The sequence below is a fragment of the Pleurodeles waltl genome, chromosome 12 (genome assembly GCF_031143425.1).
Source record: "Pleurodeles waltl isolate 20211129_DDA chromosome 12, aPleWal1.hap1.20221129, whole genome shotgun sequence".
In the NCBI taxonomy this organism is placed as follows: Eukaryota; Metazoa; Chordata; class Amphibia; order Caudata; family Salamandridae; genus Pleurodeles; species Pleurodeles waltl.
In genome coordinates this window covers 64,665,628-64,691,308 of record NC_090451.1, presented here as the reverse complement: position 1 = coordinate 64,691,308, position 25,681 = coordinate 64,665,628, and the positions used below count along the sequence as shown (strand labels likewise).

The following is a 25,681-nucleotide window of genomic DNA, read 5'->3' as shown; positions in this document are numbered from 1 at the left end:
ACATACAGGGCACATACTTATGAGCACTGGGGCCCTGCCTGGCAGGGTCCCAGTGACACATAGACTAAAACAACATATATACAGTGAAATATGGGGGCAACATGCCAGGCAAGATGGCACTTTCCTACAGTACTGATAAGTGACAGTACTCTCACATTAAATGTTTTCCAGTAGTGGTGAGGATTGCAGGTACTCTCCTTTTGAAACTTAAAGATGTGCAGGTACTCTTTATCGGACGGTACTTCCCCCTTTAGAGCACCGGGTGATAGCAAATGTTAAGTTAGCGCCACAGTGTTGGAACAAACTATGACTACCATTTAAACCCCTTGTTAGACTACATTTCCCAGCATGCTCGATCCGCGGCCCGCGCACCTGTTCAGATGCATTCTTGGTTTTTGAGCCGCAGGCAGTTTTACGCATGCCCAGTTAAGGGAACCTGAAGTCCCGGTTAGAGGACTACATTTCCCGTGAGGCTCCGGCACTACGCCTGCGCAGTACTCTAAGCTGCTCCCGGCTGCCGCAGCTTTGTTGGTGCAGTATACGTGATCCCTGGCTAGGGTAGGAGGCTTGAGCTCCGCAGGTGGGAGCCTGTGCCGGGGAGCGCACGATGGAGGACCAGAAGGTGAGGGGTGGAGGAGGGGAGCAAGGCAACAACGCCTTGGAGGGGTGGGATGCTGCAGAGCGGGAGCAGCTGAGACTGGTGATCTGAGGATGCTGCGGGATGGAGGACGGGAGTGTTAGAGGGATGGGAGGCAGGGATGCGGAGAGTGAGGGTCTGGTGGTATGACGTCATGCAGGCGGAGGCAGGGAAGGTACTAGATAAGAGAGTGCCTGGAAGTGAGATGTTGCAGGCTCCCAGCTGGAAAAAGTATCAGGAGGTTGAGTGGAGGGCCCCGGACAATTTGGGAGGGAGCAGGGATATGGCTGTTTCCGGGATGTTGCGAGAGTGGAGGTGTCCTCTGTAGGGAGTACTGCAAGAAGTGGGCGGCAGGGTCAGGGAACTTCTGTGGAGATGTGGAGAGTATTGGGGGGTGACTGCTGAAGGAATGATGCACACGAGATATTCTGGGTGTGGATGGATGGACAGATGGGGGCGTGGGTGGTGGAGGGTAGGAGCCACTTGACGTCGGCTAGTGGAGAGATGAAGCAGGCGGGGGAGCTAGGGTGGGTTAAGGTGGGAGCAGACAATGTACTTATGTGGTGTAGGGGTACAGCAGGCACGGGCCTGGGTGATGTAGGCATGTGCTAGGCAGGGGGACTCGGTGATGTACTGATGGAGAAGAGAGTGTCTGGGTAGTTTGAGTGCTGAAAGGATGGGCCATACAAGGAACATAGCTTGGTTGAAAATGTGCTGCCTACCATCTAGACCTCTAAAAGGAAGTAGGGTGCCATGAACTGTTTGAAGTCAGGGAAGCTGAGCAGGGGACCTGGTCTCTCAGAACTGAAGCAGGCAGACGGGGGTGTATTTCAGAGAATATGGAGACAAACGAGAGACCGATGCTGCTTGGATGGAGCAAGCAGGGAGTCGGGGTGACGTATGGGAGGCAGGAAGTCTTGATGAGGAAATCGGGTTATATGCATCCCCTGGGACTTTGGAAAGGCCTGAGAAAAACAGCAAAATGGGAAAGCATACTAGAGACATAAGTGGCAAACAGCCTGTACCAGGCATGCCTTTACCACACATGCATTTAATATGCAAGATAAGTGTAGTTAAGGTAAATATATAATAATATACATACACATATATATAGCTTTGGGATGGGTGGAGGTATAGGGTGATAAGGGTTTTTTAGGATATGTTTTTTTTAGGGTATAAGGTGTCAGTGGTAATTTTAGGGTTGGGTAAGGGTATAGGGTAGCTAGGATAATTTAGTGGTATAGGTTGGTAGGAGTAATTTTAGGGGTTATGGTGGGTAAGGGTATTTTTTAGGGTTTAGTGGTATAGGGTGGAAGGGGTCGTTTTAGGGTGGGCTACAGTATAAGGTGGCAAGCTTATTGTTAGGATTTAGGGTGAAAAGAGTAATTGTGGGGTTTAGGGGTGGGTAATTGGGTGCACACTTAGTATTTACCCCATTTTCTGTACACAACAGATAATTTTCTGACTCTCGAGGCATAAATGTATCTGATGTCATAGTAGTGCAAATATTTTCAGACCTGCTGTATTGTTGGGTTCTAATTTTGATAAATATTAGCAAGCAACGTGTTTTATACTTTCCGTAAAACACAAACCAGTATTTCCAATCTTTTTCTTAAAAAAATGAATTTTGAAGATCTAGTGTATTTTAATTATAGCCAGTGAACTATTATTTATGTACTGATGAAGTAGATGCATTTGGCCCCTGGACCACTGAATTTACTTTGAGAAAGAGAAAAAATGTGGATACACATTTCAGGATCTTGGAGACGTTTAAGGACCGTGCATGTTCCCCAGTAGGAGCTCTCGCACATTTATCCGTTGATGAATAGTAAACATTATATAAGAGCCATGCAATGGTAGTACCGACTCACGAACCACCTAGATTAAGTCTTGCACCCTGGGACTTGGAGGAATGGATCAGTGCAAGATTTCCAGGACAAATTCCGATTATGTAAATTTGTTCCATTAATTTTCTTTGAGTTGACCCTTATGTTGTGTGGCAGTCCTGACCATGTGTCCCTACACTGGTCACTTGTTGATTGATTCCACTGAGGTCAGCGGGTTGTTTGAATGTCGCAAGCGATTTGCAGCTCTTTAGTACTGAATAGGTCTCCTTGGGTGATCTGCTCGATTGGTTGCTGGGATGAGTCTGTGGAATTTCCTCCCTTTCTTTCCAAGTCTCTCGTTATTGGTTTCTCCTTGTAGCTGGAAGGACTGCCTCTTTCAACCACTTTTCATAAGCAGTGCCCTCTGTCACATTTCCTTGTCTATGGACTTCTGAGAACACCATATTTGCTTTGTTCCTTGGACCAGCTGTGATCCCATTGTGACTTCATCGCACTTCTGTAGCTTGGAAGCATCACAGATGGGCTAAAGCTTTCTGCTTGATTTTAACTCCTCCATCTCTCCTACTTGAGTGCTGAGGCAGTGACGTACACTTACATGTATGTGCTTCAAAGGGCACGTGTATGTTATGTCTGTAGTATTTATATAGCACCTTCTGCTAACAGAGCCTGGCGCCTTCCAAGCCTGATGTCAAGATTTCCACCACCTACCGGAGTCTGTCTGTGTTTAGGAGCTGCACATCCGTGGTTAACTTGTGGTGGTGCTATTGTTACCCAGCGAGAGTGCTATATTATTTAATAGGTCAGTGGGTTGCAAAGTTTTGCGAGTTTGGCTGGAGATGTTATTGAAACACTTAGGTTTTTTGTGTGCAGTGTGTAACCTGTAGGTGGTGGGTGTGTTTGGGCAAGGTGCCAGAGGTAGCAGGCTGGCACGATGGGTCTTCAAGTGCTGAGTATCCACACAACCATACACTCACTCTTGGTACCTCTCGCTACATCTGAGCGCTTTACCACCTTATCCCGTCACACGGACCATCAGGGGCCAGATCTGGGCAATGCTGAGCTGCCAAGAGTGTGCAGATCAGAGCCCGGTTAGAAGACGCAGGGGCCAAACGTGCAGAGCTCTGTAATAAGCTCTGTGTACAGGCTCAGTCCTGCAAGAAGCTCTGTGTACAGACTCAGTGCCCTGTGAGAAGCTCTGTGTACAGACTCAGTGCCCTATATGAAGCTCTGTGTACAGTCGTACTGCCCTGCCGGAAGCTCTGTGTAAAGGCTCAGTGCCCTGCAATAAGTTGTTTACAGGCTCAGTGCCCTGCAAGAAGCTTTGTGTACACGCTCAGTGCTCTGTAACAAGCTCTGTGCACAGGCTCAGTGCTCTGCATTAAGTTCTGTGTACATGCTCAGTGCCCTGCAAGCTCTGTGTACAGGAACTGTGTTCTGCAAGAAGCCCTGTGTACAGACTCGGGTGTCTGTGAGAAGTTCTGTGTACAGACTCGGGTGTCTGTGGGAAGTTCTGTGTACAGACTCGGGTCTCTGTAAGAAGCTCTGTGTACAAACTCAGTGCCCTGTGAGAAGCTCTGTGTACAGGCTCAGTGCCCTGCAGTAAGCTGTTTACAGACTCAGAGCCCTGCAAGAAGCTTTGTGTACACGCTCAGTGCTCTGTAACAAGCTCTGTGCACAGGCTCAGTGCTCTGCATTAAGTTCTGTGTACATGCTCAGTGCCCTGCAAGAAGCTCTGTGTATGGACTCTTTAAGAAGCTCTGTGTACAGGAACAGTGCTCTGCAAGAAGCTCTGTGTACAGGAACATGCTCTGCAAGAAGCTCGGTGTACAGGAACATGCTCTGCAAGAAGCTCTGTGCACAGGCACAGTGCTCTGCAAGAAGCTCAGTGTACAGGCACAGTGCTCTGCAAGAAGCTCAGTGTACAGGCACAGTGCGCTGTAAGAAGCTCAGTGTACAGGCACAGTGCTCTATAAGAAGCTCAGTGTACAGGTTCAGTGCTCTGTAAGAAGCTCAGTGTACAGGTTCAGTGGCCTGCAAGAAGCTCTGTGTACAGGTTCAGTGGCCCGCAAGAAGCCCTGTGTACAGACTCAGGTCTCTGTGAGAAGTTCTGTGTACAGACTCGGGTCTCTGTGAGAAGTTCTGTGTACAGACTCAGGTCTCTGTGAGAAGCTCTGTGTACAGGCTCAGTGCCCTGTGAGAAGCTCTGTGTACAGGCTCAGTGCCCTGCAGTAAGCTGTGTACAGGCTCAGTGCCCTGCAAGAAGCTTTGTGTACAGGCACAGTGCTCTGTAACAAGCTCAGTGTACAGGCACAGTGCTCTGTAACAAGCTCAGTGTACAGGCACAGTGCTCTGTAACAAGCTCAGTGTACAGGCACAGTGCTCTGTAAGAAGCTCAGTGCCCTGTGAGAAGCTCTGTGTACAGGCTCAGTGCCCTGCAGTAAGCTGTTTACAGACTCAGTGCCCTGCAAGAAGCTTTGTGTACACGCTCAGTGCTCTGTAAGAAGCTCAGTGTACAGGCACAGTGCTCTGTAAGAAGCTCAGTGTACAGGCACAGTGCTCTGCAAGAAGCTCAGTGTACAGGCACAGTGCGCTGTAAGAAGCTCAGTGTACAGGCACAGTGCGCTGTAAGAAGCTCAGTGTACAGGCACAGTGCGCTGTAAGAAGCTCAGTGTACAGGCACAGTGCGCTGTAAGAAGCTCAGTGTACAGGCACAGTGCGCTGTAAGAAGCTCAGTGTACAGGCACAGTGCGCTGTAAGAAGCTCAGTGTACAGGCACAGTGCGCTGTAAGAAGCTCAGTGTACAGGCACAGTGCGCTGTAAGAAGCTCAGTGTACAGGCACAGTGCGCTGTAAGAAGCTCAGTGTACAGGCACAGTGCTCTGTAAGAAGCTCAGTGTACAGGCACAGTGCTCTGTAAGAAGCTCAGTGTACAGGTTCAGTGCTCTGTAAGAAGCTCAGTGTACAGGTTCAGTGCTCTGTAAAAAGCTCAGTGTACAGGTTCAGTGGCCTGCAAGAAGCTCTGTGTACAGGTTCAGTGGCCCGCAAGAAGCCCTGTGTACAGACTCTGGTCTCTGTGAGAAGTTCTGTGTACAGACTCGGGTCTCTGTGAGAAGTTCTGTGTACAGACTCGGGTCTCTGTGAGAAGTTCTGTGTACAGACTCGGGTCTCTGTGAGAAGTTCTGTGTACAGACTCAGGTCTCTGTGAGAAGCTCTGTGTACAGACTCAGGTCTCTGTGAGAAGCTCTGTGTACAGGCTCAGTGCCCTGCGAGAAGCTCTGTGTACAGGCTCAGTGCTCTGCAAGAAGCTTTGTGTACACGCTCAGTGCTCTGTAAGAAGCTCAGTGTACAGGCACAGTGCTCTGTAAGAAGCTCAGTGTACAGGCACAGTGCTCTGTAAGAAGCTCAGTGTACAGGCACAGTGCTCTGTAAGAAGCTCAGTGCCCTGTGAGAAGCTCTGTGTACAGGCTCAGTGCCCTGCAGTAAGCTGTTTACAGACTCAGTGCCCTGCAAGAAGCTCTGTGTACACGCTCAGTGCTCTGTAAGAAGCTCCGTGTACAGGCACAGTGCTCTGTAAGAAGCTCCGTGTACAGGCACAGTGCTCTGTAAGAAGCTCAGTGTACAGGCACAGTGCTCTGTAAGAAGCTCAGTGTACAGGCTCAGTGCTCTGTAAGAAGCTCAGTGTACAGGCTCAGTGCTCTGTAAGAAGCTCAGTGTACAGGCTCAGTGCTCTGTAAGAAACTCAGTGTACAGGCTCAGTGCTCTGTAAGAAGCTCAGTGTACAGGCTCAGTGCTCTGTAAGAAGCTCAGTGTACAGGCTCAGTGCTCTGTAAGAAGCTCAGTGTACAGGCTCAGTGCTCTGTAAGAAGCTCAGTGTACAGGCTCAGTGCTCTGTAAGAAGCTCAGTGTACAGGTTCAGTGCTCTGTAAGAAGCTCTGTGTACAGTCGCAGTGCCCTGCAAGAAGCTCTGTGTACAGTCGCAGTGCCCTGCAAGAAGCTCAGTGCACAGGTTCAGTGCTCTGCAAGAAGCTCAGTGTACAGGCTCAGTAAGAAGCTCAGTGTACAGTCTTCGCGCCCTGCAAGAAGCCCTGTGTACAGACTCGGGTCTCTGTGAGAAGTTCTGTGTACAGACTCGGGTCTCTGTGAGAAGTTCTGTGTACAGACTCTGGTCTCTGTGAGAAGTTCTGTGTACAGACTCTGGTCTCTGTGAGAAGTTCTGTGTACAGACTCGGGTCTCTGTGAGAAGTTCTGTGTACAGACTCGGGTCTCTGTGAGAAGTTCTGTGTACAGACTCGGGTCTCTGTGAGAAGTTCTGTGTACAGACTCTGGTCTCTGTGAGAAGTTCTGTGTACAGACTCTGTTCTCTGTGAGAAGTTCTGTGTACAGACTCTGGTCTCTGTGAGAAGTTCTGTGTACAGACTCTGGTCTCTGTGAGAAGTTCTGTGTACAGACTCGGGTCTCTGTGAGAAGTTCTGTGTACAGACTCGGGTCTCTGTGAGAAGTTCTGTGTACAGACTCGGGTCTCTGTGAGAAGCTCTGTGTACAGGCTCAGTGCCCTGCAAGAAGCTTTGTGTACACGCTTAGTGCTCTGTAAGAAGCTCAGTGTACAGGCACAGTGCTCTGTAAGAAGCTCAGTGTACAGGTACAGTGCTCTGTAAGAAGCTCAGTGTACAGACACAGTGCTCTGTAAGAAGCTCAGTGTACAGGCTCAGTGCCCAGTGAGAAGCTCTGTGTACAGGCTCAGTGCCCTGCAGTAAGCTGTTTACAGACTCCGTGCCCTGCAAGAAGCTCAGTGTACACGCTCAGTGCTCTGTACGAAGCTCAGTGTACAGGCACAGTGCTCTGTAAGAAGCTCAGTGTACAGGCACAGTGCTCTGTAAGAAGCTCAGTGTACAGGCTCAGTGCCCTGTGAGAAGCTCTGTGTACAGGCTCAGTGCCCTGCAGTAAGCTGTTTACAGACTCAGTGCCCTGCAAGAAGCTTTGTGTACACGCTCAGTGCCCTGTACGAAGCTCAGTGTACAGGCACAGTGCTCTGTACGAAGCTCAGTGTACAGGCACAGTGCTCTGTACGAAGCTCAGTGTACAGGCACAGTGCTCTGTACGAAGCTCAGTGTACAGGCACAGTGCTCTGTACGAAGCTCAGTGTACAGGCACAGTGCTCTGTACGAAGCTCAGTGTACAGGCACAGTGCTCTGTACGAAGCTCAGTGTACAGGCACAGTGCTCTGTACGAAGCTCAGTGTACAGGCACAGTGCTCTGTACGAAGCTCAGTGTACAGGCACAGTGCTCTGTACGAAGCTCAGTGTACAGGCACAGTGCACTGTACGAAGCTCAGTGTACAGGCACAGTGCTCTGTAAGAAGCTCAGTGTACAGGCACAGTGCTCTGGTAAGAAGCTCAGTGTACAGGTTCAGTGCTCTGTAAGAAGCTCTGTGTACAGGCTCAGTGCTCTGTAAGAAGCTCTGTGTACAGGCTCAGTGCTCTGTAAGAAGCTCTGTGTACAGGCTCAGTGCTCTGTAAGAAGCTCTGTGTACAGGCTCAGTGCTCTGTAAGAAGCTCTGTGTACAGGCTCAGTGCTCTGTAAGAAGCTCAGTGTACAGGCACAGTGCTCTGTAAGAAGCTCAGTGCCCTGCGAGAAGCTCTGTGTACAGGCTCAGTGCCCTGCAAGAAGCTCAGTGTACACGCTCAGTGCCCTGTACGAAGCTCAGTGTACAGGCACAGTGCTCTGTACGAAGCTCAGTGTACAGGCACAGTGCTCTGTACGAAGCTTAGTGTACAGGCACAGTGCTCTGTACGAAGCTTAGTGTACAGGCACAGTGCTCTGTAAGAAGCTCAGTGTACAGGCACAGTGCTCTGGTAAGAAGCTCAGTGTACAGGCTCAGTGCTCTGTAAGAAGCTCAGTGTACAGGTTCAGTGCCCTGTAAGAAGCTCTGTGTACAGTCGCAGTGCCCTGCAAGAAGCTCTGTGTACAGTCGCAGTGCCCTGCAAGAAGCTCTGTGTACAGTCGCAGTGCCCTGCAAGAAGCTCTGTGTACAGTCGCAGTGCCCTGCAAGAAGCTCTGTGTACAGTCGCAGTGCCCTGCAAGAAGCTCTGTGTACAGTCGCAGTGCCCTGCAAGAAGCTCTGTGTACAGTCGCAGTGCCCTGCAAGAAGCTCTGTGTACAGTCGCAGTGCCCTGCAAGAAGCTCTGTGTACAGTCGCAGTGCCCTGCAAGAAGCTCTGTGTACAGTCGCAGTGCCCTGCAAGAAGCTCAGTGCACAGGTTCAGTGCTCTGCAAGAAGCTCAGTGTACAGGTTCAGTGCCCTGTAAGAAGCTCTGTGTACAGTCGCAGTGCCCTGCAAGAAGCTCTGTGTACAGTCGCAGTGCCCTGCAAGAAGCTCTGTGTACAGTCGCAGTGCCCTGCAAGAAGCTCTGTGTACAGTCGCAGTGCCCTGCAAGAAGCTCTGTGTACAGTCGCAGTGCCCTGCAAGAAGCTCTGTGTACAGTCGCAGTGCCCTGCAAGAAGCTCTGTGTACAGTCGCAGTGCCCTGCAAGAAGCTCTGTGTACAGTCGCAGTGCCCTGCAAGAAGCTCAGTGCACAGGTTCAGTGCTCTGCAAGAAGCTCAGTGTACAGGCTCAGTAAGAAGCTCAGTGTACAGTCTTCGCGCCCTGCAAGAAGCCCTGTGTACAGACTCTGGTCTCTGCGAGAAGCTCTGTGTACAGGCCCAGTGCGCTGTGAGAAGTTGTGTGTGTGCAGGCACAGTGCTCTGTGAGAAGTTGTGTGCGCACAGGCTCAGTGCTCTGTGAGAAGTAGTGTGTGAACAGGCTCAGTGCTCTGTGAGAAGCTCTGTGTACAGGCTCAGTGCTCTGTGAGAAGTTGTGTGTGCACAGGCTCAGTGCTCTGTGAGAAGTTGTGTGCGCACAGGCTCTGTGAGAAGTTGTGTTTGCGCACAGGCTCAGTGCTCTGTGAGAAGTTGTGTTTGCGCACAGGCTCAGTGCTCTGTGAGAAGTTGTGTTTGCGCACAGGCTCAGTGCTCTGTGAGAAGTTGTGTGTGCGCAGGCTCAGTGCTCTGTGAGAAGTTGTGTGCGCGCAGGCACAGTGCTCTGTGAGAAGTTGTGTGCGCGCAGGCACAGTGCTCTGTGAGAAGTTGTGTGCGCGCAGGCACAGTGCTCTGTGAGAAGTTGTGTGCGCGCAGGCACAGTGCTCTGTGAGAAGTTGTGTGCGCGCAGGCACATTGCTCTGTGAGAAGTTGTGTGCGCGCAGGCACATTGCTCTGTGAGAAGTTGTGTGCGCGCAGGCACAGTGCTCTGAGAAGTTGTGTGCGCGCAGGCACAGTGCTCTGTGAGAAGTTGTGTGCGCGCAGGCACAGTGCTCTGTGAGAAGTTGTGTACGCGCAGGCTCAGTGCTCTGTGAGAAGTTGTGTACGCGCAGGCTCAGTGCTCTGTGAGAAGTAGTGTGCGCGCAGGCTCAGTGCTCTGTGAGAAGTAGTGTGCGCGCAGGCTCAGTGCTCTGTGAGAAGTAGTGTGCGCGCAGGCTCAGTGCTCTGTGAGAAGTAGTGTGCGCGCAGGCTCAGTGCTCTGTGAGAAGTAGTGTGCGCGCAGGCTCAGTGCTCTGTGAGAAGTAGTGTGCGCGCAGGCTCAGTGCTCTGTGAGAAGTAGTGTGCGCGCAGGCTCAGTGCTCTGTGAGAAGTAGTGTGCGAACAGGCTCAGTGCTCTGTGAGAAGCTCTGTGTACAGGCCCAGTGCTCTGTGAGAAGTTGTGTGTGCGCAGGCTCAGTGCTCTGTGAGAAGTTGTGTGTGCGCAGGCACAGTGCTCTGTGAGAAGTTGTGTGTGCGCAGGCACAGTGCTCTGTGAGAAGTTGTGTGTGCGCAGGCACAGTGCTCTGTGAGAAGTTGTGTGTGCGCAGGCACAGTGCTCTGTGAGAAGTTGTGTGTGCGCAGGCACAGTGCTCTGTGAGAAGTTGTGTGTGCGCAGGCACAGTGCTCTGTGAGAAGTTGTGTGTGCGCAGGCACAGTGCTCTGTGAGAAGTTGTGTGTGCACAGGCTCAGTGCTCTGTGAGAAGTCGTGTGTGCACAGGCTCAGTGAGAAGTCGTGTGCGCACAGGCTCAGTGCTCTGTGAGAAGTCGTGTGTGCACAGGCTCTGTGAGAAGTCGTGTGTGCACAGGCTCTGTGAGAAGTCGTGTGTGCACAGGCTCTGTGAGAAGTCGTGTGTGCACAGGCTCTGTGAGAAGTCGTGTGTGCACAGGCTCTGTGAGAAGTCGTGTGTGCACAGGCTCTGTGAGAAGTCGTGTGTGCACAGGCTCTGTGAGAAGTCGTGTGTGCACAGGCTCTGTGAGAAGTCGTGTGTGCACAGGCTCTGTGAGAAGTCGTGTGTGCACAGGCTCTGTGAGAAGTCGTGTGTGTGCACAGGCTCAGTGCTCTGTGAGAAGTCGTGTGTGCACAGGCTCAGTGAGAAGTTGTGTGCGCACAGGCTCAGTGCTCTGTGAGAAGTCGTGTGTGCACAGGCTCAGTGCTCTGTGAGAAGTCGTGTGTGCACAGGCTCTGTGAGAAGTCGTGTGTGCACAGGCTCTGTGAGAAGTTGTGTGTGCACAGGCTCTGTGAGAAGTCGTGTGTGTGCACAGGCTCAGTGCTCTGTGAGAAGTCGTGTGTGTGCGCACAGGCTCAGTGAGAAGTCGTGTGCGCACAGGCTCAGTGAGAAGTCGTGTGCGCACAGGCTCAGTGAGAAGTCGTGTGCGCACAGGCTCAGTGAGAAGTCGTGTGCGCACAGGCTCTGTGAGAAGTCGTGTGCGCACAGGCTCTGTGAGAAGTCGTGTGCGCACAGGCTCTGTGAGAAGTCGTGTGCGCACAGGCTCTGTGAGAAGTCGTGTGCGCACAGGCTCTGTGAGAAGTCGTGTGCGCTCAGGCTCTGTGAGAAGTCGTGTGCGCACAGGTTCTGTGAGAAGTCGTGTGCGCACAGGTTCTGTGAGAAGTCGTGTGCGCACAGGTTCTGTGAGAAGTCGTGTGCGCACAGGCTCTGTGAGAAGTCGTGTGCGCACAGGCTCTGTGAGAAGTCGTGTGCGCACAGGCTCTGTGAGAAGTCGTGTGTGCACAGGCTCTGTGAGAAGTCGTGTGTGCACAGGCTCTGTGAGAAGTTGTGTGTGCACAGGCTCTGTGAGAAGTCGTGTGTGTGCACAGGCTCAGTGCTCTGTGAGAAGTCGTGTGTGTGCGCACAGGCTCAGTGAGAAGTCGTGTGCGCACAGGCTCAGTGAGAAGTCGTGTGCGCACAGGCTCAGTGAGAAGTCGTGTGCGCACAGGCTCAGTGAGAAGTCGTGTGCGCACAGGCTCTGTGAGAAGTCGTGTGCGCACAGGCTCTGTGAGAAGTCGTGTGCGCACAGGCTCTGTGAGAAGTCGTGTGCGCACAGGCTCTGTGAGAAGTCGTGTGCGCACAGGCTCTGTGAGAAGTCGTGTGCGCACAGGCTCTGTGAGAAGTCGTGTGCGCTCAGGCTCTGTGAGAAGTCGTGTGCGCACAGGTTCTGTGAGAAGTCGTGTGCGCACAGGTTCTGTGAGAAGTCGTGTGCGCACAGGCTCTGTGAGAAGTCGTGTGCGCACAGGCTCTGTGAGAAGTCGTGTGCGCACAGGCTCTGTGAGAAGTCGTGTGCGCACAGGCTCTGTGAGAAGTCGTGTGCGCACAGGCTCTGTGAGAAGTCGTGTGCGCACAGGCTCTGTGAGAAGTCGTGTGTGTGCACAGGCTCAGTGCTCTGTGAGAAGTCGTGTGTGTGCACAGGCTCAGTGCTCTGTGAGAAGTCGTGTGTGTGCACAGGCTCAGTGCTCTGTGAGAAGTTGTGTGTGTGCACAGGCTCAGTGCTCTGTGAGAAGCTCTGTGTACAGGCTCAGTGCTCTGTGAGAAGCTCTGTGTACAGGCTCAGTGCTCTCTGAGAAGTTGTGTGTGCACGGGCACAGTGCTCTCTGAGAAGTTGTGTGCGCACAGGCTCAGTGCTCTGTGAGAAGCTCTGTGTACAGGCTCAGTGCTCTGTGAGAAGCTGTTTGTGAACAGGCTCAGTGCTCTGTGAGAAGTTGTGTGTGAACAGGCTCAGTGCTCTGTGAGAAGTTGTGTGTGAACAGGCTCAGTGCTCTGTGAGAAGTTGTGTGTGAACAGGCTCAGTGCTCTGTGAGAAGTTGTGTGTGAACAGGCTCAGTGCTCTGTGAGAAGTTGTGTGTGAACAGGCTCAGTGCTCTGTGAGAAGCTCTGTGTACAGGCCCAGTGCTCTGTGAGAAGGTGTGTGTGCACAGGCTCAGTGCTCTGTGAGAAGTTGTGTGTGCACAGGCTCAGTGCTCTGTAAGAAGATCTGTGTCAGGCTAGGACCCCTGTGAAGAGCTCCATGTACAGGTTCGGGCTCACGTGAGAGACACTGTGAACAGGCTCGGTATCCTGTGAGAACTGTGCATATAGACTTGGAGCCTCTGAGAAGCTGCGTCCACAGTGTGGCTCGCATCCCAATGACAAGCTCTGGGTACAGAATCGGACTCTAGTGAGAAGTTATGTGTTCAAAGTTACTCAGACCCTTGTGTACCTGTGTGTACAGAATCAGAGCCCTGTGAGAAGCTATGTGTATAGTGTAACTCCGAGCCCTGTCACAAGCTCTTAGCACAAAGCAATATGCGAGGCTCGGCACCCTGCTAGAAGCTCTGTGTACAGAGTGACCCAGAGCCCTGTTACAGGTTACAGAATCAGAGTCCTGTGAGAGGCTCTGTGTACCGAGTGACTCAAAGCTCTGTTAGAAGCTCTCTGTACAGGCTGAGAGCCCTATGCATGTGTCAGCACCATGTGACAAGCTCTCTGTGCAGAATCAGAGCTCTGTGTGAAGCTGTGTGTACAGAGTGACCCAGAGCCCTGTTGGAACCGTGTACAGAGTGACTCAAAGCTCTGTTAGAAGATCTCTGTACAGGCTGAGAGACCTATGCATGTGTCAGCACCATGTGACAAGCTCTCTGTACAGAATCAGAACCCTGTGAAAGAGACTGTGTAGTGACTGAGAGCCCTATGCGAGGTTCAGCATCCTGCTAGAACCTCTGTGTAGAGTGACTCATCTGTCTAAGAAGCTCTCGTACAGAATCAGAGCCCTCTGAGAAGCTCTGTTAAAAGCTCTCTGTACAGCCCTGTACGAAGCTATATGTACAGTGACTTTCAGGCCAGTGAAAAGCTCCCTGTACAGAATCAAAGCCCTGTGAGAAGCTGTGTGTACAGTGACTCTCAGGCCAGTGACAAGTTCTCTGTACAGAATCAGAGCCCTGTGAGAAGCTTTGTGTATAGTGACTCACAGGCCACTGACAAGCTCTCCGTAAAGAATCAGAGCCCTGTGATAAGCTATGTGTACAGGGACTCGAAGGCCATTGTCAAGGCCAAGCTCCCTGTACAGAATCCGAGCCCTGTGATAGCTCTGCACAGAATCCTAGCCCCGTGACGAGCTCTCTGTACAGAGTCAGAGCCCTGTGAGAAACTATGTGTACAGTGACTCTCAGGCCAGTGACAAGTTCCCTGCACAGAATTAGAGCCCTGTGTGAAGCTACGTATACAGTGACTCTCCGGCCAGTGACAAGCTCTGTACAGAATCAGAGCCCTCTGTGAAGCTAAGTGTACAGTGACTCACGGGCCAGTGACAAGCTCTGCACAGAATCTTTGTGAAGCTATGTACAGGGACTCTGAGCCCTGTAACAAGCTATCTGCACAGAATCCGAGCCCTGTGTAAAGCTATGTGTACAGTGACTCTCAGGCCACTGGCAAGCTTTCTGTACAGAATCAGAGCCCTGTGCGAAGCTGTGTGTGCAGTAACTCTCAGGCCAGTGACAGGCTCTCTGTACAGAATCAGAGCCCTGTGTGAAGCTGTGTGTGCAGTGACTCTCAGGCCTGTGACAAGCTCTGTACAGAATCGGAGCCCTCTGTGAAGCTGTGTGTGCAGTGACTCTCAGGCCATTGACAAGCTCTCTGTCCAGAATCAGAACCCTGTGTGAAGCTGTGTTTACAGTGCCTCTGAGCCCGGCGGAAGCTCTCTGTACAGAATCAGAGCCCTGTGTGAAGCTGTGTGTGCAGTGACTCTCAGGCCTGCGACGAGCTCTCTTTACAGAATTAGAGCCCTGTGAGAAGCTGTGTACAGTGACTCTGAGCCCTGTGACATGCTCTCCATACAGAATCGGAGCCCTGTGAGAAGTTGTGTGTGCAGTGGCTGAGCCTTGTGACAAGCTCTCTGCACAGAATCGGAGCCCTGTGAGAAGCTGTGTGAGCAGGGACTCTCAGGCCAGTGACAAGGCCAAGCTCTGCACAAAATCCGAGCCCTGTGTGAAGCTGTGTGTATAGTGACTCTCAGGCCAGTGACGAGCTCTGTACCGAGTGACTCAAAGCTCTGTTAGAAGCTCTCTGTACAGACTGAGAGACCTATGCATGTGTCAGTACCATGTGACAAGCTCTCCGTACAGAATCTGAGCCCTGTGTGAAGCTGTGTACAGTGACTCCGAGCCCTGTGACAGACTCTCTGTACAGAATCAGAACCCTGTGAAAGAGACTGTGTAGTGTCTGACACCCCTATGCGAGGTTCAGCATCCTGGTAGAACCTCTGTATAGAGTGACTCATCTGTGTAAGAAGCTCTCGTACAGAATCCGAGCCCTCTAGGAAGCTCTGTTAAAGCTCTCTGTACAGCCCTGTATGAAGCTATATGTACAGTGACTTTCAGGCCAGTGAAAAGCTCCCTGTACAGAATCAAAGCCCTGTGAGAACCTGTGTGTACAGTGACTTTCAGGCCAGTGACAAGCTCTCTATACAGAATCAGAACCCTGTGTGAAGCTATGTGTGCAGTGACTCTCAGGCCAGTGGCAAGCTCTCTGTACAGAATCGGAGCCCTGTGAGAAGCTGTGTGTACAGTGGCTCCGAGCCCTGTGACAAGCTCTCTCTACAGAATCAGAGCCCTGTGAGAAGTTCTGTGTACAGTGATTCTGAGCCGTGTGACAAGCTATCAGAGCCCTGTAAGAAGCTGTGTGCGCAGTGACTCTCAGGCCAGAGACAAACACTGCACAGAATCAGAGCCCTGTGAGAATCTGTGTGTGCAGTGACTCGAAGGCCAGTGACAAGGTCAAGCTTCCTGTACAGAATCCGAGCCCTGTGATAGCTCTCTGTACAGTCAGAGCCCTGTGAGAAACTAGAAGCTGTGCGCACAGTGACTCGAAGGCCAGTGACAAGGCCAAGCTCTCTGCACAGAATCAAAGCCATGTGAGAAGCTATGTGTACAGTGACACTCAGTCCAGTGACAAGGCCAAGCTCTCTGTACAGAATCAAAGCCATGTGAGAAGCTATGTGTACAGTGACTCGAAGGCCAGTGACAAGGCCAATCTCTCTGTACAGAATCAGAGCCCTGTGTGAAGCTATGTGTACAGTGACTCTCAGGCCAGTGACAAGCTCTCTGCACAGAATTAGAGCCCTTTGTGAAGCTACGTATACAGTGACTCTCCGGCCAGTGACAAGCTCTGTACAGAATCAGAGCCTTCTGTGAAGCTAAGTGTACAGTGACTCTCGGGCCAGTGACAAGCTCTACACAGAATCTTTGTGAAGCTGTGTACAGGGACTCTGAGCCCTGTAATAAGCTTTCTGTACAGAATCAGCGCCCTGTGTGAAGCTATGTGTGCAGTGATTCTCAGGCCTGCGATGAGCTCTCTGTACAGAATCACAGCCCTGTGAGAAGCTGTGTATACAGTGACTCTGAGCCCTGTGACAAGCTCTCTGTACAGAATCAGATCCCTGTGAGAAGCTTTGTGTGCAGTGACTCTGAGCCGTGTTACAAGTTCTCTGTACAGAATCAGAGCCCTGTATGAAGCTTTGTGTGCAGTGACTCTGAGCCCTGTGACAAGCTCTCTCTACAGAATCAGAGCCCTGTATGAAGCTTTGTGTGCAGTGACTCTCAGGCTCGTGACGAGCTCTCTGTACAGAATCAGAGCCCTGTGAGAAGCTGTATGTACAGTGGCTCTGAGCCCTGTGACAAGCTCTGTCTACAGAATCAGAGCCCTGTGAGAAGTTCTGTGTACAGTGATTCTGAGCCGTGTGACAAGCTATCAGAGCCCTGTAAGAAGCTGTGTGTGCAGTGACTCTCGGGCCAGAAACAATCACTGCACAGAATCAGAACCCTGTGAGAAGCTGTGTGTGCAGTGACTCTGAGCCCTGTGACAAGTTCTCTGTACAGAATCAGAGCCCTGTAAGAAGCTGTGTGCAGTGACTCGGAGCCCTGTGACAAGCTTTCTGTACAGAATCAGAGCCCTGTGAGAAGCTGTGTGTGCGCAGTGAATCTCAGGCCAGAGACAAGCTCTCAGTACGGAATCAGAGCCCTGTGAGAAGCTGTGTGTGGAGCGACTCTCAGGCCAGCGACAAGGCCAAGCTCTGCACAGAATCAGAGCCCTGTGTGAAGCTGTGTGTACAGTGACACTCAGGCCAAGTGACAAGCTCTCAGTACAGAATCAGAGCCCTGTGAGAAGCTGTGTGTGCAGTGCCTCTGAACCCTGTGACAAGCTCTCTGTGCAGAATCAGAGCCGTGGGTGAAGCTATGTATGCAGTGACTCTCAGGCCAGTGACGAGCCCTGCACAGAATCCAAGCCCTGTGTGAACCTATGTGTACAGTGAATCTCAGGCCAGTGACAAGCTCTCTGTACAAAATCAGAGGCCTTTGAGAAGCTCTTTGTCCAAAATCAGAGCCCTACGTGAAGCTGTGTACAGTGACTCTCAGGCCAGTAACACAGCCAAGCTCTGCACAGAATCAGAGGCCTGTCGGGAGCTGTGTGTGCAATGACTCTCAGGCCTGTGACAAGCTTTGTACAGAATCAGAGCCCTATGTGAAGCTGTGTACAGTGACTCTCAGGCCAGTGACAAGACCAAACTCTGTACAGAAACAGGGCTCTGGGTGAAGATGGGTGTGAAGTGACTCTCAGGCCAGTGACAAGCACTGCACAGAATAAGAGCCCTGTAAGATGCTGTGTGTGCAGTGACTCTGAGCCGTGTTACAAGCACTCAGTACAGAATCAGAGCCCTGTGTGAAGCTGTGCGTACAGTGACTCTCAGGCCAGTGACAAGCTCTCAGTACAGAATCAGAGCCCTGTGAGAAGCTGTGTGTGCAGCGACACTCAGACCAGTGACAAGGCCAAGCTCTGAACAGAATCAGAGCACTGTGCGAAGGGTTGTGTACAGTGACACTCAGGCCAAGTGACAAGCTCTCAGTACAGAATCCGAGCCCTGTGACAAGCTCTCTGTGCAGAATCAGAGCGTGTGTGAAGCTATGTGTACAGTGACTGTCAGGCCAGTGACGAGCACTGCACAGAATCAGAGCCCTCTGTGAAGCTATGTGTACAGTGACTCTCAGGCCAGTGACAATCTCTCTGTACAGAATCAGAGGCCAGTGACAAGCTCTTTGTCCAGAATCAGAGCCCTACGTGAAGCTGTGTACAGTGACTCTCAGGCCAGTGACAAGCACTGCACAGAATGAGAGCTTTCTGTGAAGCTATGTGTACAGTGACTCTCAGGCCAGTGACAAGGCCAAGCTCTGCACAAAAATCAGAGCCCTGTGTGAAGCTGTGTGTACAGTGACTCTCAGGCCAGTGACAATCTCTCTGTACAGAATCAGAGGCCAGTGACAAGCTCTTTGTCCAGAATCAGAGCCCTACGTGAAGCTGTGTACAGTGACTCTCAGGCCAGTGACAAGCACTGCACAGAATGAGAGCTTTCTGTGAAGCTATGTGTACAGTGACTCTCAGGCCAGTGACAAGGGCAAGCTCTGTACAGAATCAGAGCCCTGTGTGAAGCTGTGTGTGCAGTGACTCTCGGGCCAGTGACAAGCTCTGTACAGAATCAGAGCCCTCTGAAGCTAAGTTTACAGTGACTCTCGGGCCAGTGACAAGCTCTGCACAGAATCTATTTGAAGCTGTGTACAGGGACTCTGAGCCCTGTAACAAGCTATCTGTACAGAATCAGAGCCCTGTGTGAAGCTGTGTGTGCAGTAACTCTCAGGCCAGTGACAAGCTCTCTGTACAGAATCAGCGCCCTGTGTGAAGCTGTGTGTGCAGTAACTCTCAGGCCAGTGACAAGCTCTCAGTACAGAATCAGAGCCCTGTGAGAAGCTGTGTGTGCAGCAACTCTCAGACCAGTGACAAGGCCAAGCTCTGAACAGAATCAGAGCCCTGTGTGAAGCGTTGTGTACAGTGACTCAGGCCAAGTGACAAGCTCTCAGTACAGAATCAGAGCCCTGTGACAAGCTCTCTGTGCAGAATCAGAGCTGAGTGTGAAGCTATGTGTACAGTGACTGTCAGGCCAGTGACGAGCACTGCACAGAATCAGAGCCCTCTGTGAAGCTGTGTGTTCAGTGACTCTCAGGCCAGTGACAAGCTCTCTGTACAGAATCAGAGGCCAGTGAGAAGCTCTTTGTCCAGAATCAGAGCCCTGTGTGAAGCTGTGTGTGCAGTAACTCTCAGGCCAGTGACAAGCTCTCTGTACAGAATCAGAACCCTGTGATAAGCTGTGTACACAGTGACTCTGAGCCCTGTGACAAGCTCTCCATACAGAATCGGAGCCCTGTGAGAAGTTGTGTGTGCAGTGGCTCTGAGCCTTGTGACAAGCTCTCTGCACAGAATTGGAGCCCTGTGAGAAGCTGTGTGTGCAGTGACTCTCAGGCCAGTGACAAGGCCAAGCTCTGCACAAAATCCGAGCCCTGCGAGAAGCTGTGTGTGCAGTGACTCTCAGGCCAGTGACGAGCACTGCGCAGTATCAGAGCCCTGTGAGAAGCTGTGTGTGCAGTGACTCTGAGCCCTGTGACAAGCTCTCTCTACAGAATCAGAGCCCTGTAAGAAGCTTTGTGTGCAGTGACTCTCAGGCTCGTGACAAGCTCTCTGTACAGAATTAGAGCCCTGTGTGAAGCTATGTGTGCAGTCACTCTCAGGCCAGCGACAAGCTCTCTGTACAGAATCGGAGCCCTGTGAGAAGCTGTGTGTACAGTGGCTCCGAGCCCTGTGACAAGCTCTATCTACAGAATCAGAGCCCTGTGAGAAGTTCTGTGTACAGTGATTCTGAGCCGTGTGACAAGTTATCAGAGCCCTGTAAGAAGCTGTGTGTGCAGTGACTCTCAGGCCAGAGACAAACACTGCACAGAATCAGAGCCCTGTGAGAAACTGTGTGTGCAGTGACTCTGAGCCCTGTGACAAGTTCTCTGTACAGAATCACAGCCCTGTAAGAAGCTGTGTGTGCAGTGACTCTGAGCCCTGTGATAAGCTCTCTGTACAGAATCAGAGCCCTGTGAGTGCAGTGACTCTCAGGCCAGTGACAAGCTCTCAGCACAGAATCAGAGCCCTTTGAGAAGCTGTGTGTGCAGCGACTCTCAGGCCAGCGACAAGGCCAAGCTCTGCACAGAATCAGAGCACTGTGTGAAGCTGTGTGTACAGTGCCACTCAGGCCAAGTGACAAGCTCCCAGTACAGAATCAGAGCTATGTGAAAAGCTTTGTGTGCAGTGACTCTGAGACCTGTGACAGGCTCTATGTACAGAATCAGAGCCCTGTGAGAAGCTGTGTGTACAGAGTGACTCAGAGCCCTGTTGGAACTCTGTACCGAGTGACTCAAAGCTCTGTTAAAAGCTCTCTGTACAGGCTGAGAGACCTATGCATGTGTCAGCACCATGTGACAAGCTCTCCGTACAGAATCTGAGCCCTGTGTGAAGCTGTGTACAGTGACTCCGAGCCCTGTGACAGACTCAGTACAGAATCAGAACCCTGTGAAAGAGACTGTGTAGTGTCTGAGACCCCTATGCGAGGTTCAGCATCCTGCTAGAACCTCTGTGTAGAGTGACTCATCTGTGTAAGAAGCTCTCGTACAGAATCAGAGCCCTCTGGGAAGCTCTGTTAAAAGCTCTCTGTACAGCCCTGTACGAAGCTATATGTACAGTGACTTTCAGGCCAGTGAAAATCTCCCTATACAGAATCAAAGCCCTGTGAGAAGCTGTGTGTACAGTGACTTTCAGGCCAGTGACAAGTTCTCTGTACAGAATCAGAGCCCTGTGAGAAGCTGTGTGTGCAGTGACTCTCAGGCCAGTGACAAGCTCTCTGTACAGAATCAGAGCCCTGTGAGAAGCTGTGTGTACAGTGACTCAGGCCAATGACAAGCTCTTCGAAAAGAATCAGAGCCCTGTGAGAAGCTGTGTGTACAGTGACTCACAGGCCAGTGACAAGCTTTCCGTAAAGAATCAGAGCCCTGTGAGACGCTATGTGTACAGTGACTCGAAGGCCAGTGACAAGGTCAAGCTCCCTGTACAGAGTCCGATCCCTGTGATAGCTCTGCACAGAATCCGAGCCCCCTGACAAGCTCTCTGTACAGAGTCAGAGCCCTGTGAGAAACTGTGTACAGTGACTCGGAGGCCAGTGAAAAAGCCAAACTCTCTGCACAGAATCAAAGCCATGTGAGAAGCTATGTGTACAGTGACACTCAGTCCAGTGACAAGGCCAAGCTCTCTGTACAGAATTAGAGCCCTTTGTGAAGCTGTGTGTACAGTAACTCTCAGGCCAGTGACAAGCTCTCTGTACAGAATCAGAACCCTGTGTGAAGCTGTTTTTACAGTGACTCTGAGCCCGGTGCAAGCTCTCTGTACAGAATCAGAGCCCTGTGTGAAGGTATGTGTGCCGTGAATCTCAGGCCTGCGATGAGCTCTCTCTACAGAATCAGAGCCCTGTGGGAAGCTGTGTGTACAGGGACTCTGAGCCCTGTGACAAGCTCTCTGTACAGAATCGGAGCCCTGTGAGAAGTTGTGTGTGCAGTGGCTCTGAGCCTTGTGACAAGCTCTCTGCACAGAATCGGAGCCCTGTGAGAAGCTGTGTGTGCAGTGACTCTCAGGCCAGTGAGAAGGCCAAGCTCTGCACAAAATCCGAGCCCTGCGAGAAGCTGTGTGTGCAGTGACTCTCAGGCCAGTGACGAGCACTGCACAGTATCAGAGCCCTGTGAGAAGCTGTGTGTGCAGTGACTCTGAGCCCTGTGACAAGCTCTCTCTACAGAATCAGAGCCCTGTAAGAAGCTTTGTGTGCAGTGACTCTCAGGCTCGTGACAAGCTCTCTGTACAGAATCGGAGCCCTCTGAGAAGCTGTGTGTACAGTGGCTCTGAGCCCTGTGACAAGCTCTCTCTACAGAATCAGAGCCCTGTGAGAAGTTCTGTGTACAGTGATTCTGAGCCGTGTGACAAGCAATCAGAGCCCTGTAAGAAGCTGTGTGTGCAGTGACTCTCAGGCCAGAGACAAAAACTGCACAGAATCAGAGCCCTGTGAGAAGCTGTGTGTGCAGTGACTCTGAGCCCTGTGACAAGTTGTCTGTACAGAATCAGAGCCCTGTAAGAAGCTGTGTGTGCAGTGACTCTGAGCCCTGTGACAAGCTCTCAGTACAGAATCAGAGCCATGTGAAAAGCTTTGTGTGCAGAAACTCTGAGACCTGTGACAAGCTCTATGTACAGAATCGGAGCACTGTGAGAAGCTGTGTGTGCAGTGCCTCTGAACCCTGTGACAAGCTCTCTGTGCAAAATCAGAGCCCTGTGTGAAGCTGTGTGTACAGTGACTCTCAGGCCAGTGACAAGCTCTCTGTACAGAATCAGAGCCCTGCAAGAAGCTGTGTGTGCAGTGACTCTCTGCCAGTGACAAGCTCTCTGTACAGAATCAGAGGCCTTTGAGAAGCTCTTTGTCCAGAATCAGAGCCCTACGTAAAGCTGTATACAGTGACTCTCAGGCCAGTGACAAGCACTGCACATAATCAGAGCCATCAGTGAAGCTATGCGTACAGTGACTCTCAGGCCAGTAACAAGGCCAAGCTCTGCACAGAATCCGACCCCTGTGTGGAGCTGTGTGTGCAGTGACTCTCAGGCCTGTGACAAGCTGTGTGTGCAGTGACTCTGAGCCCTGTGACAAGCTCTCTCTACAGAATCAGAGTCCTGTGAGAAGTTCTGTGTACAGTGATTCTGAGCCGTGTGACAATCTGTGTGTACAGTGACTCTCAGGCCAGAGACAAACACTGCACAGAATCAGAGCCCTGTGAGAAGCTGTGTGTGCAGTGACTCTGAGCCCTGTGCCAAGCTCTCTGTACAGAATCAGAGCCCTGTGAGTGCAGTGACTCTCAGGCCAGTGACAAGCTCTCAGTACAGAATCAGAGCCCTGTGAGAAGCTGTGTGTGCAGCGACTCTCAGGCCAGCGACAAGGCCAAGCTCTGCACAGAATCGGAGCCCTGTGTGAAGCTGTGTGTACAGTCACACTCAGGCCAAGTGACAAGCTCTCAATACAGAATCAGAGCCATGTGAAAAGCTTTGTGTGCAGTGACTCTGAGATCTGTGACAAGCTCTCTGTACAGAATTAGAGCCCTGTGAGAAGCTGTGTGTACAGAGTGATCCAGAGCCCTGTTGGAACCCTGTACAGAGTGACTCAAAGCTCTGTTACAAGCTCTCTGTACAGGCTGAGAGACCTATGCATGTGTCAGCACCATGTGACAAACTCTCCGTACAGAATCTGATTCCTGTGTGAAGCTGTGTACAGTGACTCCGAGCCCTGTGACAGACTCTCTGTACAGAATCAGAACCCTGTGAAAGAGACGTCCTGTTCCAGCTGTTAGACAAAATTGTGCTGGTGTCAGCTCTGTATGAGAAGGAAGCTTGCACAGCTACAGCCATTGTGTGAGAATGAAGCTTGCACGGCTGCCAGTTCTGTGTGAAAAGGAAGCTTACACTACTACTGACTGTGAGAATGAAGCTTGCACATGTGCCAGCTCTGTGTGAGAAGGATGCTTGCACCGATGCTGGTTCTGTGTAAAAAGGAAGCATATGCTGCTAACAACTCTGTGTGAGAATAGAATGAAGCTTGCACTGCTGCTGCCAGCTATGTGTGAGAAGGAAGTTTCTACTACTACCAGCTCTGTGTGAGAATGAAGCTTGCACAGCTGCCGGCTCTGTGTGAGAATGAAGCTTGCACTGCTGCTGGGTCTGTGTAAGAATAAAACTTACACTGCTGCTGGCTCTGTGTGAGAAGGAAGCACACACTGCCGCTGCTGGCTGTGTGTGAGAAGGAAGCTCGCACTGCTGTTGCTTGCTCTATGTGAAGCTCTTACTGCTGCTAGCTCTGTGTAAGAAGAAAGCCTGCGCTGCTACGGATTCTGTGTGAGAAGGAGGTTTGAACTGCTGCCAGCTCCATGTGAGAAGGAAGATTGAACTGGTACCAACTCTGTCTGAGAAGGAAGCTTGCACTGCTGCTAGCTCTGTGTGAGAATGAAGCTTGCGATGCTGGCTCTGTGTGAGACTAAAGCTTGCACTGCAGCTGGCTCTGTGCCAGAAGAAAGCTTGCACTGCTGCTGGCTCCATGTGAGAATGAAGCTCGCACTGCTGCTGGCTCTGTGTGAGAATGAAGCTCACACTGCTGCTGCTGGCTCTATGGCTCTGTGTCAGAAGAAAGCTTGCACTGCTGCTGGCTCGGTGTGAGAATGAAGCTTACACTGCTGGCTCATTGGCTCCGTGTCAGAAGAAAGCTTGCACTGCTGCTGGCTCTGTGTGAGACTGAAGCTTGCACTGCGGCTGTCTCTGTGTGAGAGTGAAGCTCACACTGCTGCTGGTGGCTCTATGTGAAAATGAGACTCGCTGCTGTTGCTTGCTTTATGTGAGATTGAAGCTTGCAGTGCTGCTGCTGGCTCTATGTGAGAATGAAGTTCACACTAATGCTCCTGGCTCTGTGTCACAAGAAAGCTCGCACTGCTGCTGGCTCTGTGTGAGAATGAAGCTCACACTGCTGCTGCTCGCTCTATGACTGTCAGAAGAAAGCTTGCATTGCTGCTGGCTCTGTGTGAGAAGGAAGCTTTCACTGCTTGTATTGCTGCTGCTCGCTCTATGACTGTCAGAAGAAAGCTTGCACTGCTGCTGGCTCTGGGTGAGAATGAAGCTCGCACTGCTGCTGGCGGCTGTGTGTGAGAATGAGACTCACACTGCTGCTGCTGGCTTTATGTGAGAATTAAGCTTGTACTGCTGGCTCTCTGTGAGAATGAAGTTCACACTAATGCTCTTGGCTCTGTGAGGATAAAGCTTGCACTGCTGCTGGCTCTGTGTCACAAGAAAGCCTGCACTGCTGCTGGCTCTGTGTGAGAATGAAGCTCACACTGCTGCTGCTGACTGTATGTGAGAATGAAGCTGACACTGCTGCTGGCTCTGTGTGAGAATGAAGCTCGCACTGCTGCTGCATGACTTATAAAGCGCATGGCTAACCGAACGGGCTTCCCAGCGCCAACAAGCCTGGCTGGAGAGGAAAGGATTAGCAGAAATTAAGGATAAAGATACATTTTTCTAAAGCTGGTTAAATTGTCCTCTAGTCTCAGGCTGGTTGGTGAAGAGTTTAGGTGCAAGATATGTAAATGAGCGACCGCCACCTCTCTTGATTCTGGGAATGACAAGGAGACCTAGATTATTTGATCTGAGATCCCTATTGGTCTGGTGAGGTGTAAACAAATGATGGAGGACGCGTGGGCCATCTTTATGTTTTGCATGATATGTCATACATAGTGCCTTGATTTGTATTCTGCAATTAATGAGCACCAGTGAGGAGTTTAAAGCGCTGCTCGAGCTGTTTGTGTTTTCGGAATACCCACCAGTGTTCGAGCCGAGCCTTCTGGATAATCAGAAGTTCTTTGATGACGAATGCTGGACCACCTAGATAAAGTGAGCTGCCGTAATCAAGGCGAGATAGAATAAGCCCTTGAATCCTATGCTGCGGGCCTCCATCGAGAGCCATTTTAGTGCCTTCCTTAAAGCTCTCGGAGGCTGAAACAATTGGCACCTACCTTCTGTGCCTGGGACATCAGAGAAAGATGTCTGTCCAATGTGATCCCCAGGCTCCTAACTTCCAAATTAGTGGCAGGGCGCTCCCCTAGGGACAGAAGCCACTTGATTTGCTCTCAGAATCTTGGGCTATTACCCACTGCCAGGACCTCCCTTTTATCCCCAGTTATTTTTAAACAACTGGCTGCCATCCAGTTGGACACTGTCTCGAGACAATTGTTAAATTTGAGAGAGCTATATCCTTAATCTTGGAAAGAGCGATGATGATTTTAGTATCATCCGCATAAGAAGCCATTGTAAAACTGAATGAACAGATGATATCCGATAGAGGGTGGACATACAAGTTAAAGAGTGTAGGATAGAGCCCCGTGGCACCCCGCATTTCAACTGATGATT

At 51.3% G+C, this 25,681-nt stretch overlaps 1 protein-coding gene across 1 annotated transcript in view; it reads left to right on the top strand.

The window, feature by feature from the left end:
• The first annotated feature begins 491 nt into the window (after positions 1-491).
• FSD1 (fibronectin type III and SPRY domain containing 1) overlaps positions 492-25,681 on the top strand; it is a 66,159-nt gene continuing 40,969 nt past the window's right edge. Inside the window, exon 1 of the mRNA XM_069217197.1 lies at positions 492-622. Coding sequence (XP_069073298.1) covers positions 608-622 — 15 coding nt within the window. The 5' untranslated portion in view covers positions 492-607. The remainder of the gene's footprint in view (positions 623-25,681) is intronic.